At 39.3% G+C, this 18,677-nt stretch overlaps 1 protein-coding gene across 7 annotated transcripts in view; it reads right to left on the bottom strand.

Annotated features, from left to right (window-relative positions):
* SNAP47 (synaptosome associated protein 47) overlaps positions 1 to 18,677 on the bottom strand; it is a 110,228-nt gene that overhangs the window by 74,031 nt on the left and 17,520 nt on the right. For 6 of the 7 annotated variants that reach the window (XR_014837311.1, XM_085012081.1, XM_085012084.1 and 3 more), the window contains exon 2: positions 16,875 to 17,419. The exons of the other annotated variant lie outside the window; for it this stretch is intronic. Coding sequence is in view for 5 of the 6 variants with exons in the window: in XM_085012081.1 (XP_084868207.1) it covers positions 16,875 to 17,419 (545 nt within the window). In the remaining variant the exon portion in view is untranslated. The remainder of the gene's footprint in view (positions 1 to 16,874; positions 17,420 to 18,677) is intronic. 7 annotated transcript variants of the gene reach the window in all.

Here is an 18,677-nt window from a genome sequence, read left to right as displayed (position 1 = left end):
TGTTGGATTCAGTTTGCTAGTATTTTGCTGAGGATTTTTGCATCTATGTTCATCAGTGATATTGGCCTGTAGTTTCCTTTTTTTGTGGTACCTTTGTCTGGTTTTGGTTATCAGGGTGATGGTGGCTTCAAAGGAGTGTTCCTTCCTCTGCAATTTTCTGGAAGAATTTCAGGAGAATAGGTGTTAACTCTTCTCTGAACGCATAATAGAATTCACCCGTGAAGCTATCAGGTTCTGGACTTTTATTGTTGGAAATTTTTATTATTATTATAGTTGATGTTCTGTGAATTTCTGCTATACAGCAAAGTGACCCCATGACACATATATACACATTCTTTTCCTCATATGTTGGAAGTTTTTAATCACATGTTCAATGTCAGTGTTTGTAATTGGTTTATTTACATTTTCTACATCTTTCTGTTTCAATCTTCGCAGGTTGTATCTTTGCAAGGATCTATCCATTTGTTCTAGGTTGTCCATTTCATTGGCACACAGTTGTTCTTATGATCCTTTATATTTCTGTGAGTTAAAACTTGTCCTTTTTCTTTTCTAATTTTATTGATTTGAACCCTCTTCCTTTTTTCTTGATGAATCTGGCTAAATGTTTAATTTTCTTGATTTTTTTCAAAGAACAAAGTTTTGGTTACATTGATCTTCTCTGTCATTAATTTAGGCTCTAATATTTATGTTCTTTTCTGCTACTAATGTTGGGCTTTGTCTGTTCTTCCTTTCTAGATGTTTTAGGTGTAAGGTCAGGTTGTTTAAGTTTTTTCTTCTTTCCCAAGATAAGATTTTATTGTTATAAACTTCCCTCTCAGAACTGCTTTTGCTGTGTCTGTAGATTTGGATTATTGTATCTTCACTGTCATTTGTCTCTAAGTATTTTTTGATTTCTTCAATGATCCACTGGTTTGGAAGTATATTGTTTAGCTTCTGGGAGTTTGCGTTCTTCACTTTTTTTTTTTTTTTTTTTTTTTTTGGTAGTTGATTTCTGCGACACTCCCTGCTACCAGGTAGCAGTCAGGATTATTTCCTGTAGCTAGCAATGTTGGCAGCTGCTCCTGCAGTCCCTCCCTTTGCTGGGGAGGCTCTAGGGACAGTTCTCTGCAGCCTAAGGGGCAGGCACCATCCTATAGTCATTCCCTTTTTGGCCACTCTAGGGATCTCTCAGAAGCCCCAAGAGCAGTGGCTGCTCCATAATTGTTTCTACAAGGCTCTCTCTGTAGCTACAGGATGTGTACTTCTGGCAGTCCCTCCCCAGGCTTGGCTGTTGGCAGCAGAGCTCTCTGCAGCTGCAGCAGATCGGAATGTGGACCAGTGTGCCTCTCATGGCTTCTTTGGTGCAGAAGAAGGGCCATTGGCATGGGCTCCTGCAGGGCCATTGGCAGGAGCCATGGAGCTGTGCTTTTCTCTGGACAGGCAATTTGCAACCTCCACAGGGGATGTGCACAAGTAGCCCTCTCACAACTCGTTTGGCACAGAGTGGATGCCACTAGCACAGACTCCTGCAGGGCCACTGGCTTCATCTGCAGAGCTTGTGCTATTCCCAGTTTGGCAGTTTGCATTTCCCACAGGGAATGTGCACCAGCAGGCCTCTTGAAGTTCTTAGGGCATGGAAGGAGCACTGCTAGCATGGGCCCCTGCAGAACCACTAGCAGGAGCCACAGAGCTTGTGTTATTCCCCTGGGCAGTTATTCTGAGTTCTTTATAGCCTAAAGGCAGGGCTGCTCCCCAGCTGTTGCTAGGCAGCCACCACAGCTGGGTGGCTCCCAGAGCTGAAGCAGACAGTGTTCTGCAGCCTGAAAGTGTGCATAGGGAACAAGACTGTACTAATGCATTCTGCCCCTTCCTTCCAGCACCTCCAAACAATGGCACCTAGTCTCTAAGCCCAACTGGGTTGCCTCAGCTTACACCCTCAAAGGTGGTCACAATATACTCTAGTCCCTCCAGGTTGTTTCCACATGGCCAACCCCATTTTTTTTACCATGTAGCCAGACCCACCTCTCTTTGAGTTTGATATCTAATGTAACTCTAAGTCAAGAGTTTTAGTTCCCGACAACTGCTGGCACCAGCATATAGTTTCTGGTTGCCATAGCATAGAGCATTTGTGGAGGACTGTTTCTGTTTTAATTGCTTCATACTGATTGCTGTGTTCTCCTCTAATACTCTAAAGTTTTTCCTCTGTCCCAGCTGATCTACTCACTAGTGGGGGAGCTTCCCAGGGTGCAGGAGCTTTTCCTATTTCCAGCTCTCTCCCAGGGGTGCAGGTCCCATCTTGCTTCTTTTCTGTTCTTTTTCTTCTTTCTTTTGTTCTATCCAGTTTCATGAAGTTTTTCTTGAACTATCATAATCATATCAGTGTTTAGCAAATTTTCCATATAAATAGTTCTACATGTAGATGCATTCTCAATGTATTTATGGAAGTAGGTGAGCCTCATGTCCTACTACTCTGCCATCTTGCTCCCTCCATCTATCAAACATTTGCAGATGAAGGAACATTGACAAACTCTACGAGGCCACAATCTCCCTGATAGCAAGACCAGACAAAAATACCACAAAAAAAGGAAAATTACTGATGAACATAGATGCAAAAAATACTCAACAAAATACTAGCAAACCAAATCCAATGATATATTAAAAGGATCATATACCATGATCAAGGGAATTTATCCCAAGGATGCAAGGATTCTTTAATATCTAAAAATCAATCAGTGTCATACATGACATAAACAAACTAAAGAATAAAATTCATATGATCATATAAATAGATGCAGAAAAATCTTTTGACAGAATTCAATACCCACTTCAGAAAGAAACCCTGCAGGGAGTTCCTGCCATGGCTCAGTGGTTAACAAACCCGACTAGTTCCATGAGGACGTGGGTTTGATCCCTGGCATTGCTCAGTGGGTTGAGGAGCCACCATTGCTGTGAGCTATGGATAGGCTACAGACACGGCTTGGATCCAGCATTGCTGTGGCTGTGGTGTGGGCTGGCAGCTACAGCTTTGATTCGACCCTGGGCCAGGAAATCTCCATATGCCACAGGTACAGCCCTAAAAAGACAAAAAAAGAAAAAAGAAAAAAAGAAAAAGAATAAAACCCTGCAGAAAGTTGTCACAGAGAAAACTTACCTCAAAATAATGAAGGGCATATGTGAGAAACCCAGAGCTAACATTATTCTCAATAGTGAAAAGCTGAAAGAATTCCTGCTAAGGTCAGGAAAAAGACAAGGATGCCCACTGTCACCACTTTCATACAACATGGTTTTGGAAGTCCTAGCCACAGCAATCAGGAAAGAAAAAAAAAAAAAAAAAGGAATCCAAATTGGAAAGAAAGAAGTAAAACTATCACTGTTTGAAGATGACATGATACTTAGAAAATCCTAAAGACACTATCAGAAAACTATTAGAGCTTATCAATGAATTTGATAAAGTTGCAGGATACAAAATTAATACACAGAAATCAACTGCATTTCTATGTACTAACAATGAAAGATCAGAAAGAGTAATTAGGGAAACAATCCCATTTACCATCACATAAAAAGAATAAAATACCTCAGAATAAACATACCTAAAGAGACAAAAGTCTTGAAGTCCGAAAACTATAAGACACTGATGAAAGAAATCAAAGATTACACAGATGGAAAGATATATACCATGCTCTTGGTTTGGGAGAATTGATATAAAAATGACTATACTACCCAAGGCAATGTACAGAGTCAGTGCAATCCCTATGAAATTACCAATGGCAATTTTCTCAGAAGTAGAACAAAAAATTTTAAAATTTATATGGAAACACAAAAGACCCCAAATAACCAAAGCAATCCTGAGAAAGAAAAACAGAGCTGGAGGAATGACTTCAAACTATACCACAAAGCTATAGTCATTAAAACAATACGGCACCAGCCGGTAAACAGACATATTGATCAATGGAACATAATACAAAGCTGAGAAATAAACCCACACACATATAGTCAATTAATACATGACAAAAAGACAAGAATATACAATGGAAAAAAGACAGTCTCTTCAGTAAGTAGTGCTGGAAAACTGGACAGCTATATGTCTAAAGGAATGAAATTAGAATTATTCTCTAACATCACACACAAAAATAAACTCAAGATGGATTAAAAGACCTAAATATCAGACTGGATACTACAAAACTCCTAGAAGAAAATACAGTCAGAACACTCTTTGCATTCTTTGACATAAACCACAGAAATACCTTCTCTAATCCACCTCCCAGAGTAAATAAAATAAAAACAAACAAACTACTGTTCTTTCTGTACAGTAGAAAAAAACTGTATTGGGGAAATAACAATTAAAAAAAATAAAATAAATTAGCAACATAAAAAAATGGGACCTAATTAAACTTAAAAGCTTTTGCACAGCAAAGGAAACCATAAACAAAACAAAGAGACAACCCACAGAATGGGAGAAAATATTTTCAAATGAAACTGCTGACAAGGGACTAATCTCCAAAATATGCAAACAACTCACACAGCTCAATTTAAAAAAAAAACTAATCAAAAAATGGGGATAAGACCTAAGTAGACATTTCTCCAAAGAAGACCTATGAATGGCCAAAAAACACATGAAAAGATGCTCAACATCAATAATTATTAGAGAAATGCAAATCAGAAGAACTATGAGGTACCACTTTGCACCAGGCAGAATGGCCAACATCAAAAAGTCTACAAACAATAAATGCTGAGAGGTTGGGAAGAAAGGGGAACCCTCTTACACTGTTGGTAGGAATATAAATTGGAACAACCATTATGGAAAATAGTATGGAGGTTCCTCAAAGAACTAAAAATAGAACTACCATATCATCTAGAAATCCCACTCCTGGGCATCTATCCTGACAAAACCATAATTCTAAAAGATACATGCACCCCAATGTTCATTGCAGCACTATATAGAGCCACAAGATGGAAGCAACATAAATGTCCAGCAACAGAGGAATGGATAAAGATGTGGTACATATACACAATGAAATATTACTCACCCATACTAAAGAATGAATTAATGCCATCTGCAGCAACATGGATAGACCTAAAGATTATACTAAGTGAACTTAGTAGAAGACAAACATCATATGATATCACTTATATGTGGAATCTTAAAAAAGGATACAAATGAATTTACTGGCAGAACAAAAAGACTTACAGACTTTGAAAACAAACTTATGGTTATTAAAGGGGACAGGCAGTGGGGGGAGGGATCAACTGGGGATTTGAGATTGGCATATGCACACTGTGGTATATGGAATGACTGGTCAATGGGAACCTGCTGTATAGCACAGAGAATTCCACCCAATTTTCTGTGATAATCTATGTGGAAAAGGAATCTGAAAGAGAATGGATATGTGCACATGTATAGCTGGGTTACTCTGTTGTACAACAGAAATTATCACAACATTGTAAATCATCTATACTTCAATAAAATATTTTTTAAAAGGAAAACATATGTCCATACAAACACTTCTACATGAGTGTCCATGGCAGCGCTATTCATCATAACCACAAAATAAAAAAAAAAAAAACATATCCATGAAAACTAGTCAATAGTAAACAAACAAAATGTGATAGATCCATATGATAGAGTATTATTCAGAAATATAAATTAAAAAATTACATTCTACAACAAGGATGAGTCTCAAAAACAATAATGCTAGGTGAAAGAAGCCAGGCATACATTAACTCTCCAGAAAAGACAAATCTACACAATACAGAATTAGAGTAGATTAGTGGTAATTTAGGCTAGGGCAAGAACAGAGAGTGACAGCAAGTGAGTTTGAGGCAACTTTTGGGGGTGATGGAAATATCCTGAAACTGGAATACAGTGATGTTTGCCCAACTCTAAATTTACTAAAAGCCATTGAATTGTGGTATGTAAATCACAAATTTGTTCTAAAAACTACACAGATAAATCAGAGTAAAAAAAAAAATCAGAACATCTAAGACAGGGAGAAAAAAAACATAAGCCACAAGGGAAAAATAAATTCTCTCTAGCAATAATACATGCAAAGAGGACAATGGAAAAACATCTTCAAAGTATTGAGCTAAATTTGGCTCAATTATGAAAAACCAAATTATCATTCAGAGTGTCAGTAAAATGAAGGCATTTTCCAACATATAAAGATTGAGACAATACTATCTAAACATAGACCCCAGTGAAAACAAAATTAGACCAATGATTTCACCAAGTAGATTCTAGCAAACCCTTGCAATTAAATCTGTTAACATTTTGTCATCATTTTATTAAAAGAGACATGTGAACTTGTGTGCTTAATTAGATAGAATGGACTCTATTCTGGATTCAAACTATTCCATCTTGTGCTCATCTAGCAGGAACTAAATTTTACTCTTGAACTGGGCAAAGGCAGATGGTTGACCACAAGACTGTTGTGACCATATTGCTGTGTCCAGATAAAATCTGGATATTCTAACAATAGATTTCCTAGTGACTTATGCAAAGTGCTCAGAAACCCAATGAAATATAAATTATAATATCTTCTGATCATAATTCTTGACAAACTGAGGTTCCAAAGCTCCCTTTTTTAAGACACCAATAAATTATTTTATATTAGATGTGCCTCTTTCCTTGGTTGACCTACGTAACACCAAAAAGTAGGACACATATAATCCAGGATTTTAATATGTGTAAATAAATACATATTGTTTTCTAAAAACCTGCTATGTAATCCTAATTTTACCAGAGAATGTGAGGAAATGTTAACTATGTATTGAAGAATGGCACAGCTCTCGAGTGAGCATTACAGAACCAGTACTCTTAACTCCCTCCCAAGAAGACACTGTAAATGAAGGCTGTGGAAGCCAAACTCACTGAAGAGACTTTCTCCAGGGACTTCCCTCTGTGCCTCCTCTGGCTTCTGCTCTGTAATGTGGGCTTTACTTGGAATTTATCTGTAGACCATTCCACCAACACAAGTTATATTTAAAGTATAATTAACAGTCACAGGAGCTGTCCAGGAACCCATGATATTATATAATTTAGGGTTCACATTCCTAGACTGCTCCCTGCTAAATCACAAATGCTCAAAGATAGGATAAATTTTAATAAGATACTAATTTCAATGGATTGAAACCCATCAAATATTTTTTAAAAATTCATGAATTCAAAAGAATATTAAAAATAGTAATTGGACATTTTTTTGAGAATAATAAAGAACAAACCACTAAAATCAGAAAAGCAGCAAACATCTATGAAATCTGCTCTGGAATGAAGTAGTATATGAAGGGCAGCATCTACTCATAAATGCCATCTAGCTGGTGACAGCAGGGAAGATGGCAGAATAGGAAGTGTAGGTATAACAATACTGAACTGGCAGAACCTGACATAGGCTGTGTGGGTTCTTCACCTCTTGGTAATAAAGCGTAGCAGCCCCAAGGCCCATTCTTATGAGGTCAAATGAGGGTGAAAAGACTGCATGCACAAAACTGTATTTACCAACACAAATGGACAACCAGGTGCATTACTTGCAGTTCTATTCACTGGGAGGACTTCCGTTCATTGTTCTTCAGGATGTCCCAGAGAGGAGCTGTCATGCCACTACTGTCCACATCTGGGTAGTGCCTGCATATTGTGCAAAATCCTCTGTAAATGAGGCCTCAGTGTTTGCTCCTCAGTCATTTACTGTAGGGCACCCCCCCCAAGCAGCTAATGAACTGCAGATGCAGGCTGTGAGAAAAAAGGTAGTGTAGCAGAACTAGGGATCATGGTATTTAAACCAATTCCTTATGCATAGTAACTTGCGTCTTCAGGGCCAACTTGAGCCAGATCTTACATTATATTTATATGCATGCACACACACAATATATTTTCAGCCTTAAAAAGGTGAAATCCATCTTATGATGGGATAGTGCCAAGCTTGCCCAACTTCATGGCTTGGTGGGTCACCCATGTCATTATCGGAAGCTCAGGTCATGTGGTAGCTTGGTGTCCTGTGGTAGCTTGGTGTCCTGTGGTTAAGTGTTCAGTCTCTGCTGAGACCCAATAGCAGGCCAAGAGCTGTTTCTCAAAAGGAAAATAGTTATCTGAAGAGGATGACACAACTTTGTTCCAAAACCTTAAGGGTGTGCACACTGTTTCCCTATAGAGGTCTGCAAAAAGTTCCAAAGAACACGCTTGTCTGCAACTGACACATCAAGCACCATGGGGTCTGCTGGATCATATGGCCCAAGTGGCAGATCAGCTCTATGGCAGTTTGGATCTGTTTCAGTCTTTTCTTGTTCTAGGCCCTATTCAAAACCATAACCTTTCAAGTCACTTGGTAAATGTGCAGGAGTAATACACCCAAATGAGGAATATGTTGCTTCCAAAATGCTAAGAGGTCCACTTGACAGTTTCTTCTTATCGGTTGGAGGAAGAGCCAAATGTAATAACTTCTTCCACAACTTGTTCAACAGCAGAATATATATTTCAATGAGCCACATACCATGAGATCTCTAAAGATTTAATTTAAGCAGAAGGCCCTTGAATTTCTGTCAGATTTATTTCCCATGCTGATATGCAGCCTAGAGTCTAGAGTAGGTGCTACTTCTTACTCACTCAGTCCAATCAGCATTAATATCATGCTATCTTGTGGAAGAGAATGGCATCAAGATCTTTGTGAACCAAATTATGACAAGGGCTGAAAAGTTGGTATACTCTTCAAGTAGGACAGTGAAGGTGTATTTCTGGACGTTTCAGCTAATAAAAACTGCTTCTGGCTGTCTTTATTAGTAGAGATGGAAAAAAAATTTGCCAGATCAGTTGCTGCACACTATGTACCACAGGATGTGTTAATTTGCTCAAGCAGTAAAACTACATCTGGAACAACAATTGCAATTAGTTTAAGATAATCCACTGTCCCTCAAGATCCATCTTTATTCAGCATAGCCAGAGTGAACTGAATAGATGGAGTAGGACTCACTATCCATGCTTCCTTCAAGTCCTAGAATTCCTCCAGAAATGAAAAATTGCTTTTGGCTTACTATTTTTCTAGGCAGAAGCAGTTCTAATGGCTTTCACTTGATCTTTCCTTCAAGAATACTTCTCATACCACAGGTCAGGGAACAAGTTTGGGATTCTGCCAAATGACTGGATCTATTCCAATTATATACTCCAAAACTAGGAAGAATAACAACAGGCTGGGTTCAGGGGCCCACTGTGAAATGAACCCGAGCTAAAAATTCCACTGATCATTTGACCACCATAAGCACCTAGGTGAGCCTCAATGATGTTTTGGGTCTCCTAGAATCTGTGTCAGTTCAGAGTCAGTGTCCAGTAGTCCCTAAAAAGTCTGATTATTTCCTTTTCCCCAGTGCACGGTCACCCTGGTAAAATGCCATAGGTCTCCCTGGGAAGGCTGGGAGAAAGATAAACAGTATTAAATTTGGTAGCATCTCAGAGTCCTTCCACAAAGTGACCCACCTTCCCTATCATTCAAGGGGTTCTGGGTCTATAAACAAGTTCATGTCTGGAAATCGACTGAAGCGTCATGCCTATTATTTTTTAAATTCCAAGTTATATACTTGTTCACATGACCTAGAACTCTTCTGCTTACACAGATCAAGTAAAAATTGAGTAGAATGCCCAACTATTTCCCTCCTAGTGGCACATGACCAATAGCCAATGTCATTATATGACTATTCTGATTATTGCTTGGATTCTGATGTCTGTTATAGTAAGCATCCCCACTTGTCTTTGATGATTAAGTGCTACCACTTAGCTTTGCCACCTTGGGATCCAAATATCCCTGCTGAATTTAAGGAAGCTTAGTGGTAAAAGTTCCCACTGTAATTTCCAGCCTACAGAGAAAAACAACCACAGAGCTCTTCAAGGATACTGGGGCTCTCCTTAAAAATTTTTAAACAGTCATTGTAAAAAGTGCATCCTCTTGGACCCTGCCAGGGTGAGTGAAGAGGTCTCACATAAGAAATCTATTCCAGCTACTATTCCAATCTTCCTCAGTCTTGGATCCTTCCTCAGGAGTATGGCAAGACAGTTTGACATTTCAAACTTCATCGTAGGGCACCTTTTAGTACACATGTCAGGCAACCAACCAAATTGTTAAAGCCTTTGTAACTCCTCGAGCCATAGCACCAAATATAGGATCTCTGCTTAGTGGGCCCATTTTAAAGTAAACTCAGCCTGATCCAGTTTTACACGCCTCTCACCATTACCCCACACCCTAGATATCATATCCATTCCCACAATATTCTGCAGATTTGTCGTATATTAGAAAAACAATGCAGTTCTTTCAGAGTGTAGTGCACCTCTTTGTGAGTCACAACTTGTGTCTCATCCATCTTTTGGGATTTGCTGCAACTTCTATCTAAAAAAAAAGTGTGGTGTGAGTGGATCTTAAGGAAAATCTGCATTGTCTTGCAAACCAATTACCTCAGGGGAAGCCAATACAGATTCCTCAGGCAAAGTATGGTTAATTACCTCAAATGGAAGTGGAAGGGCTGCTTCTACTGGCAAAAGAGACTTATCAGAATTTAGGGGTTTTACCTTCCCAGTTTTATTAGGATCTCTTATGTGTCCAATTTTTAGGATCCCTTTTCTTCCCTATCAATACGTCTGGTTTAACAGTAGATACCATGCAAAGTTGGGATTTCAATTTACACTGTAATTCAGCCACTCACAGGATCTGGTTTTCAGAAATCTCAGTGCTGTAGGTAAGGGAGCTAAAGTTTTCTCTCAGGGCAGGTATAGAAATATTTAGGTCATATGGGGTAACCTCAACTCATCTTTTCCTTTCTACACTTTGTCCAGTGGAGTTAGAGCAGTCAACCAATCTCATTAATTTGACAAAAATGTTATTAGGTGTCAAATATATGGATACTCAGAAACTTACCTTTTTAGGGAGTTCCCATTGTGGCAGAGCAGAAACAAATATGATTAGTATCCATGAGGACATGGGTACAATCCCTGGCCTCACTCAGTGGGTCAAGGATCTGGTGTTGCCATAAGCTGTAGTATATATAGGTCGCAGATGTGGTTTCAATCTGGTGTTGCTGAGGCTGTGGCATAGGCTAGCAATTGCAGCTCCGATCCAAACCCTAGCCTGGGAACTTCCATATGCCACATATGCGGCCCTAAAAAAATAAATTAAAAAAAATAGCAGTTTCCATGGTGGCGCAGCAGAACCGAATTGGACTAGGAACTATGAGGTTGCAGGTTTGATCTCTGGCCTCCGTCAGTGGGTTAAGGATCTGGCGTTGCCAAGAACTATGGTGTAGATCGCAGACATGGCTCAGATCTGGCGTTGCTGTGGCTCTGGTGTAGGCCAGTGGCTACAGCTCTGATTCGACCTCTAGCCTGGGAAACTCTAGCCTGTGGCCCTAAAAGGACAAAAGACCAAAGACATTAAAAAAGTTAAAAAAATTAAAAAATAAACTCACCTTTTAAAAATATTTGAATATGAGTATTAAATGCAAATTGGTATAATCATTATGGAAAACAGCACGGAGTTGCCTCAAAAATCTAAAAATAGAACTACCATATGATCTAGCAATCCCAGTCCTGGGTATCTATCTGGAGAAACCCAAAATACAAAACAATACATTCACCCCAATGTTCATTGCAGCACTATTTACAATAGCCAAGACATGGAAACAACCTAAATATCCACTGACAGAGGAATGGATAAACAAGATATGGTACATATACACAATGGAATATTACTCAGCCAATAAAAGGAATTAGTTAATGCCATTTGCAGCAACATGGATGGATCTAAAGACAGTCATACTAAGTGAAGTAAGTTAGTGATACAGATTCCTCAGGCATCATATGATATCACTTATACATGGAATCTTAAAAAAAAGGTACAAATGAACTTATATGCAAAACAGAAATACTTATGGTTACCAAAGGAAATAGGTGGGGGGAAAGGGATGGACTGGAGGTTTGGGGTTCGCACATACATGCACACTGAAGTATATGGTATGACTGGCCAATAGAGATATGCTGTATAGCACAGAGAATTCTACCCAATATTCTGTGATAATCTAAGTAGGAAAAGAAACTGAATGGACTGGATATGTGTATATGCATAACTGAATCACTGTTGTACAGCAGTAATTATCACAATCTTCCAAATGAACTATACTTCAATAAAGCTTTAAAAAATAAAATGAAGAAAAAATAAATTATAAAATATAAACAAAATATATTTGACTACGAGTATCCCATGATGATACTTTATGTATTAGCATCACCACACCATCAGTGCCTTCTATACCACTGCAAATAAATTGTTAATCAGTTTAAATCTAATCAGATTAGATTCCAAAATCTCCACTCTCAGTACCAGAATCTATGTTAGTCAGAGTTCTCCAGAGAGACAGAACCAACAAATACAAACACACACACACACACACACACACACACACACACGTATAATAAACATGGAGAGAAAGAATGGGAGGGCAATAGAAAGGGGGTTGAGGTAGTGGTAGTGAGCAAAGAAACAGCGAGAGACCACATTTTGTGAAGACTATTGAAGGTACTATGACTGCTTACATCTAGGACTATCATGGGAAGAGAGACCAGACACTCTCAGACCACAGTGCACAGCTCTCAAACACTGTGACCAAAGCACTTTTCAGCAGAAGCAAAAATTATACAGTCCACTCAGGCTTTCCCATACAAGACAATCCATAACATACTAAGAGAAGGCTATCACTAACAGCCCAAGAGATAAGAGAATAGGGCATCCATGAAGCAGTAACAGGTTGGTCTTCAAAAGAGACATTTGGGAAAACAAAAAATAATTCCTGTAAGTTAATATCATAATAAAATATGATAATAGAAATAGACAGGTAAGAAGATAAAATTCAAGAAATAAAAGTAGAACAAAAGGACACAGGGAAAGAAAAATGAGAACAATTTTAGAAGATCAGTCCATTCTGATAGTAATACATTTTAAACATTGAGGGCAGAGAAATTATCAAAGAAATAATACAGGAAATTTCCCCAGCTCTGATGGACAAATTAGAGAACTCACTGAGGGCCTATCACAACAGATTTGAAAGGATCCACATCAAGGAGCATCATGAAGCACGAGAACACCACTCCAGGAACACTAGTCAGTTGTTCTCTGGATAACTCATCACAGAGCTATGTAGGATAGTGCTCTGTATGTACCCTTCCTGTTCAGGTTTTCATATTTTAACTATTTTTCATGTAGTATTATTTTGCACATTTAAATAAAATCTTATAAATGGTATCCTGCTGCACACATCTTTGTGACTTGCTTTTTTTAAAAAAAAAAAAAACAAAACAAAACACTGCTTTGGGATTTATCCAAGTTGACACATATAGATCTAATATACCACAGTTAACATGAAAGTATTAGTCTATTTTACTACTAAATCATACCTTATGTACCCGTCTCTCTTGAGAAGTAATGGACTGCAACTCTTCACTACTGTCCACAGTACTTTAATAAATGTTAATGTCCCACATATGCTGTGCACAAGTGCCAGTGTTTCCCTAGGATACACACTTGAAAGGGAAAGGGCACAGTCATGGGGTCTGTACCCCTATGATTTCACTAGGTACTGACAATTGCTCTCCTAAGTAATGAACCAATTCACATTACTGACAGAAAGAGATTTCTTATTACCCCACATCTTCAACCAACAGCTGGTATTACCCAACTAATATACTCGTTTGTTTAATTTACCTCTCCCTAATTATTAGGGATTTTGAAATCCCTTTTGTAGTTCACTGGTCTTTTGGGATTCCTCATTTGTGAGACATTATGGCAGAGACTACTAATGATCCCGGGCATCCATTCTCCTCTTCTTCCTTTCATAATGGAACATCTGAGAGTAATCTCACAACTACCCAGCTTCTTTGTTTCTAGGTGTAGATATGTGATTAAGTCCTGCCAGCAGGATATGAACAGAAGTGATTCGTGCTACTTTGGGGTCATCTTCTTAAAGACAAGGTTGGCTTCCCTCTCTGTACCCCCCCCACTGGCTAGGAATGAGTGACACCAGCAACTTTTGATGCAATGATAGTGTCATGTGATAAGATAGGAGAACTTCCAGCCAACATGAAGCCCGAGGTGATGACCTAAAGCAGAGTTCTATCTGCCTAGGATACCTACCTTCCTTTGGACCATCATATGGAGAGAAATAAATTTCTAGCTTACTTTAATCACAAATTTTTGGATCTCTGTTACAGCAGCTTATTAGCCTCAACTCCAATAAACGGCCTTTACCAACTTCTCGGGTGAATTGTCTTTTTCTCATTTTGTCTTTAACTAGTTGGATATTAATCTCTTGTTAGGATATGGGTAGGTATCACAAATATTTTCTCTCAAACTTAGGTTCATCCTTTCACTCTTTTTCCAAAAGAAGATTTATAAATCACCTACCTGATTGTTCTCCTAAAGGGTTATACCAATTGTCATTCCTAATAAGCAGTGTATGAAAATGCTTTATCCACTATCCTCAGTTGGTATTGTGTATTCTTACTTTTTTTATTAACTTGATCATTAAAACATAGATTTCCATTATTATTAATGTGCACTTCTTTGATTTCCAGGGCAGATGAACATTCTTCTAAATCTCTGGTCTCTATGTTCTGGTATGTACTTGAAAATATTTAATAGGTGTCTCAATTTCCTACAGGAATGTTGTGTTTGTCTGCGAGGGCTGTCTGTTATAACAACTCCCCAAATCTTAAGGCCCTAATCCCAATAAAGAATGATTTTTTGTTTACATTGTAATCTAGTCCATTTGAGGGCTGGGGTCAGGGCTCTGCTCTGGGGAGCTGTTTGGGGCCCTAAACTCCATCTAACTAATGTTTCTGTACTTTGTCCCTGGGCCTTCAAGTCCTGGAGGATTCCAGCAGGTGAAAGGAAAGAGAGTACTGGACATTGGTAGGAAGGCTTTTAGAAACTAGGCCTGCAAGTGAGCTACATCATTTCTACCACAACAAATCTGCAAGGAAGGGTGGAAAAATGTCTGTTTTCCCATGAGGAAAACTCACAAAGGTCTAGTGATCTTAGGTCTCATCCACCACAAGCACCCCCTTTTAAGAATAAGATGGGAAACTTTCATATGCTGTGGGTGTGGCCCTAAAAAAATGGCAAAAAAAAAAAAAAAGAAAAAAAAAGAAAAGGAGTTCCCATTATGGCTCTGTGGTAATGACTAGTATCCATGAGGACTCAGGTCTGATCCCTGGCCTCACTCAGTAGATTAAGGATCTGGCATTGCCAAGAGGTGTAGATCGAAGATGTGGCTCAGATTCCATATTGCTATGGTATAGGCAGGCAGCTACAGCTCTGATTCAACCCCTAGCCTGGGAACTTCCATATGCCATGGGTGCGGCCCTAAAAAAAGGCAAAAAAAAAAAAAAAAAAAAAAAAAGAATAAGATGCAGGGCCCTATTCCCTGTAGCTCTAGCACAATGCCCTTCACCACATAGGTGCTTATGTGCAACAGGTGGTGACTGTAGAGTGGGCTCATTCAGGAGCAAGGGGTCTCACAAACAGCAGCCACACAGTCCTGGTCCTAGAGAAAACCTCTCAGGACCCATCACTGAGAGGCTGCCACCTCATCCTAAGCTCCCTAGCAACTCTTCTGGACATAGGAGAGAGGTTACTCCTACTAGACTCTAAGATCCCTGACATCTTGTATACTTCTTACAGTCATTGTAGAGCTTTTCAAAGTGTGGTCTTCGAGACTCTCCAAGGAAGTCTGGGAAATCAAAATTACTTCATACAACACTGCAACACTATCCAGTTATTTCCTCTATTCTCTCATGAGTGTAGAGTTTCCGGAGGCCACGTGACTTGTGGTATCACAGCAGACTGATTGTAGAAGCAGGCATGAGAATCCAGCTGTCTTCTATTAAGCCTTACATTAAAGAGATGTGCAAAAATCTCAAATGGTGCCACTTGTCTTACTAAAAATGTTTTGCTTTATAAAAATTATGTCATTAAAGTGTTATTTATGTTACTAGGTGAGGGTTTATCATTGTATTTGAAAAATGATTAATTAATTTCTTAGTTTTAAAAAAATATGGTACATATTGGTAAATAGAACCCTTACATAAATAAAAACTCTTTGGGTCCACAATTTTTTTTTTTTTTGTCTTTTTGTCTTTTTCTAGGGCCGCACTCGTGGCATATGGAGGCTCCCAGGCTAGGGGTCTAATCAGAGCTGTTGCTGCCAGCCTAAGCCAGAGCCACAACAATGCCAGATCTGAACTGTGTCTGCAACCTACACCACAGCTCAGGGCAACGCCAGATCATTAACCCCTTGAGCAAGGCCAGGGATCAAACCTGCAACCTCATGGTTCCTAGGCAGGCAGGAACCTGGATTTGTTAATCACTGAGCCAAGACAAGAACTCCTGGCAAATTTTAAAGGGGAGGAGCCCCGAGACTAAAGCTTTGAAAGTGGCTAGTATAGTGGCTGAGGAGGAAGCTTCTGAAGCCAAAAATCCCTCAGCTCAATCCTTATTATACAGCTATGTAAAAGAAACAGATAAATTTTGCTAGCAAACTTGGTGTATGTGACCTTGAACAAATTACCTGGCCTCTCAGCCTCAGTTTCCCCAAGGGTAAAATAAAGAACAACATATTACTCTTGGCTTAGTGTGGTGATTAAATGAGGTAATGCTCATTAAACACTTGAAACTGTACTTGGCATATACTGCACACTCAGCAAATGCTGGACCTTATTATCTGCATACCCACAGTAGTTGGCCCAGTGTAACTGTCCACAAGGGCATAAATTATGTTTTCAGAATACTGAATGTGTACTATATATGAGATGATGGAAAAGATACCAGATATCATACCACAGCCACCAAGTTAGGCCAGGTTAGGATTACAGTCTTTACCTGTCAGCCACATCCAGGTCAGATTCCATCTTGTCCAGGCCTCTCGAGATGCTGTCAAGCTGCTCACCCTGATGATGGAGGACTTTGGCTGTATCTTCCAGATGCTTCTGGGAACAGGCCATAAGATCAGTCAGCGCCTTCCCCTTGGTCACAGGGCGGTGTAATCCTTGAATAGCAGCTTCTGACTGGGACAATAGCAACTCTCTCCAGAAATGCTCGATAATGCTGAAAACAACATTTCGACTAGGCTGAAAGGAACTGAACCAGTGTTTGATGTGACCCTTTTCCAGGATGGTGATAGAACTGAATATAAAATGAGAAGCCTCTTTCTTGATCTCAATTATACTGGAAAGGGGAAAGTTGACAAGAATTTCTCCAGTTTTATCAGTCATAAATTTCAGTGAGAGAGAAGTTAATGAAATCTTTCCAGGGACCCATTGCTTCTTAAGTTCTAAATAATAGGAACACGGCCAGGTGTGGACACAGATGTCTCTGCTCATCTGGTTCCTAGGTTGGTTTGTACCACGGCCAAGGTCACTCTGCATCTGAAGGAAAAGGGAAAAATTAGTGGGTGGGTAAGGCTAAAATGTGTCATCACTCTTGACACTAGGACACTGATAGCACACCAGAGACTCTAGTATGTGGCCAGACCCTTGCCTGGCAAGTGCTCTCATACCACCTGTGACAGACAGGATGAAGACTCAGCAGAGAAGTGGGGGCTAGGGCCAGACTTATGCTTGTCCCAAAGCAGCAAGGTCCCCAGGGGCTCATTAGGACTAGGGGCTAGAGCTGGATGTGATCAAAGGAAGAAAATCACTGGAAGCCACCACCCCAGGATTCTTCACTGGAACACCATTTCAGTGTGATGACCTCTATCTCTACACACTCTTCACAAATTTCTAAACTAACGTTCACCTTTTGAAATTTTTATAATTTACTTAATTTCATAAAGAAAATAATCTTACAAACTTTTACCCTCTTGTAATCTCAACTAACTTTACAGAGTTCTACATAATTATACAATTATATGTACATAATTTTATATAGTTTTAAATAGTTATATGCAATAAAGTATACTATTAATATATACAGTTTGCATTTATCAATGCATTTTTTTGGCCATGCTCATGGCATGTGGAAGTTCCTAGGCTAAGGAATGAACCTGCACCACAGCACTTACTCAAGCCACAGCAATGACAATGCTGGATCCCTAAGCTGCTGGGCCATGAAAGAACTCCTATCAATGCATTTTAAAATGTCTTGAAGGTAGTGGTCTAAGATGGCAGAATAGCAGGATGAAAGGCTCACCTACTCACAAATACATTTAAAACACAAACACATGTGGAACTATTTGCACAAAATGTTTGTGAGAAACTGACAAAAGACCTCAAGATTATGTCAGAAAAAGAAAAACATAACAAAACCAGATAGGACATGAGAAAGAAGAACAAAAGAAAAATAAGTGGGAGTTCCCACTGTGGTACAGTGGAAACAAATCTGACTAGGAACCATGAGGTTGCGGGTTCGATCCCTGGCCTTGCTCAGTGGGCTAAGAATCTGGCATTGCCATGAGCTGTGGTGTAAGTCACAGACGTGGCTCAGATCTGGCATTGCTGGCAGCTACAGCTCCAATTTGACCCCTAGCCTGGGAACCTCCATATGCCACAGGTGTGGCCCTAAAAAGGACAAAAGACAAAAAAAAAAAAAAAAAAAAAGAAAGAAAAAGAAGTGGGAGTTCCTGTCATGGCACAGCGGAAATGAATCCGACTGGGAACTGTGAGGTTGTGGGTTTGATCCCTGGCC

Source organism: Sus scrofa, chromosome 2 (assembly GCF_054392235.1).
Source record: "Sus scrofa isolate SSC_HxYL_T2T_F1_AM1 chromosome 2, Sscrofa_HxYL_maternal_Yorkshire_Landrace_v2.0, whole genome shotgun sequence".
Taxonomy (NCBI): Eukaryota; Metazoa; Chordata; class Mammalia; order Artiodactyla; family Suidae; genus Sus; species Sus scrofa.
The sequence above is the reverse complement of the archived record's forward strand: the minus strand, read 5'-3'. Positions and strand labels throughout refer to the sequence as shown.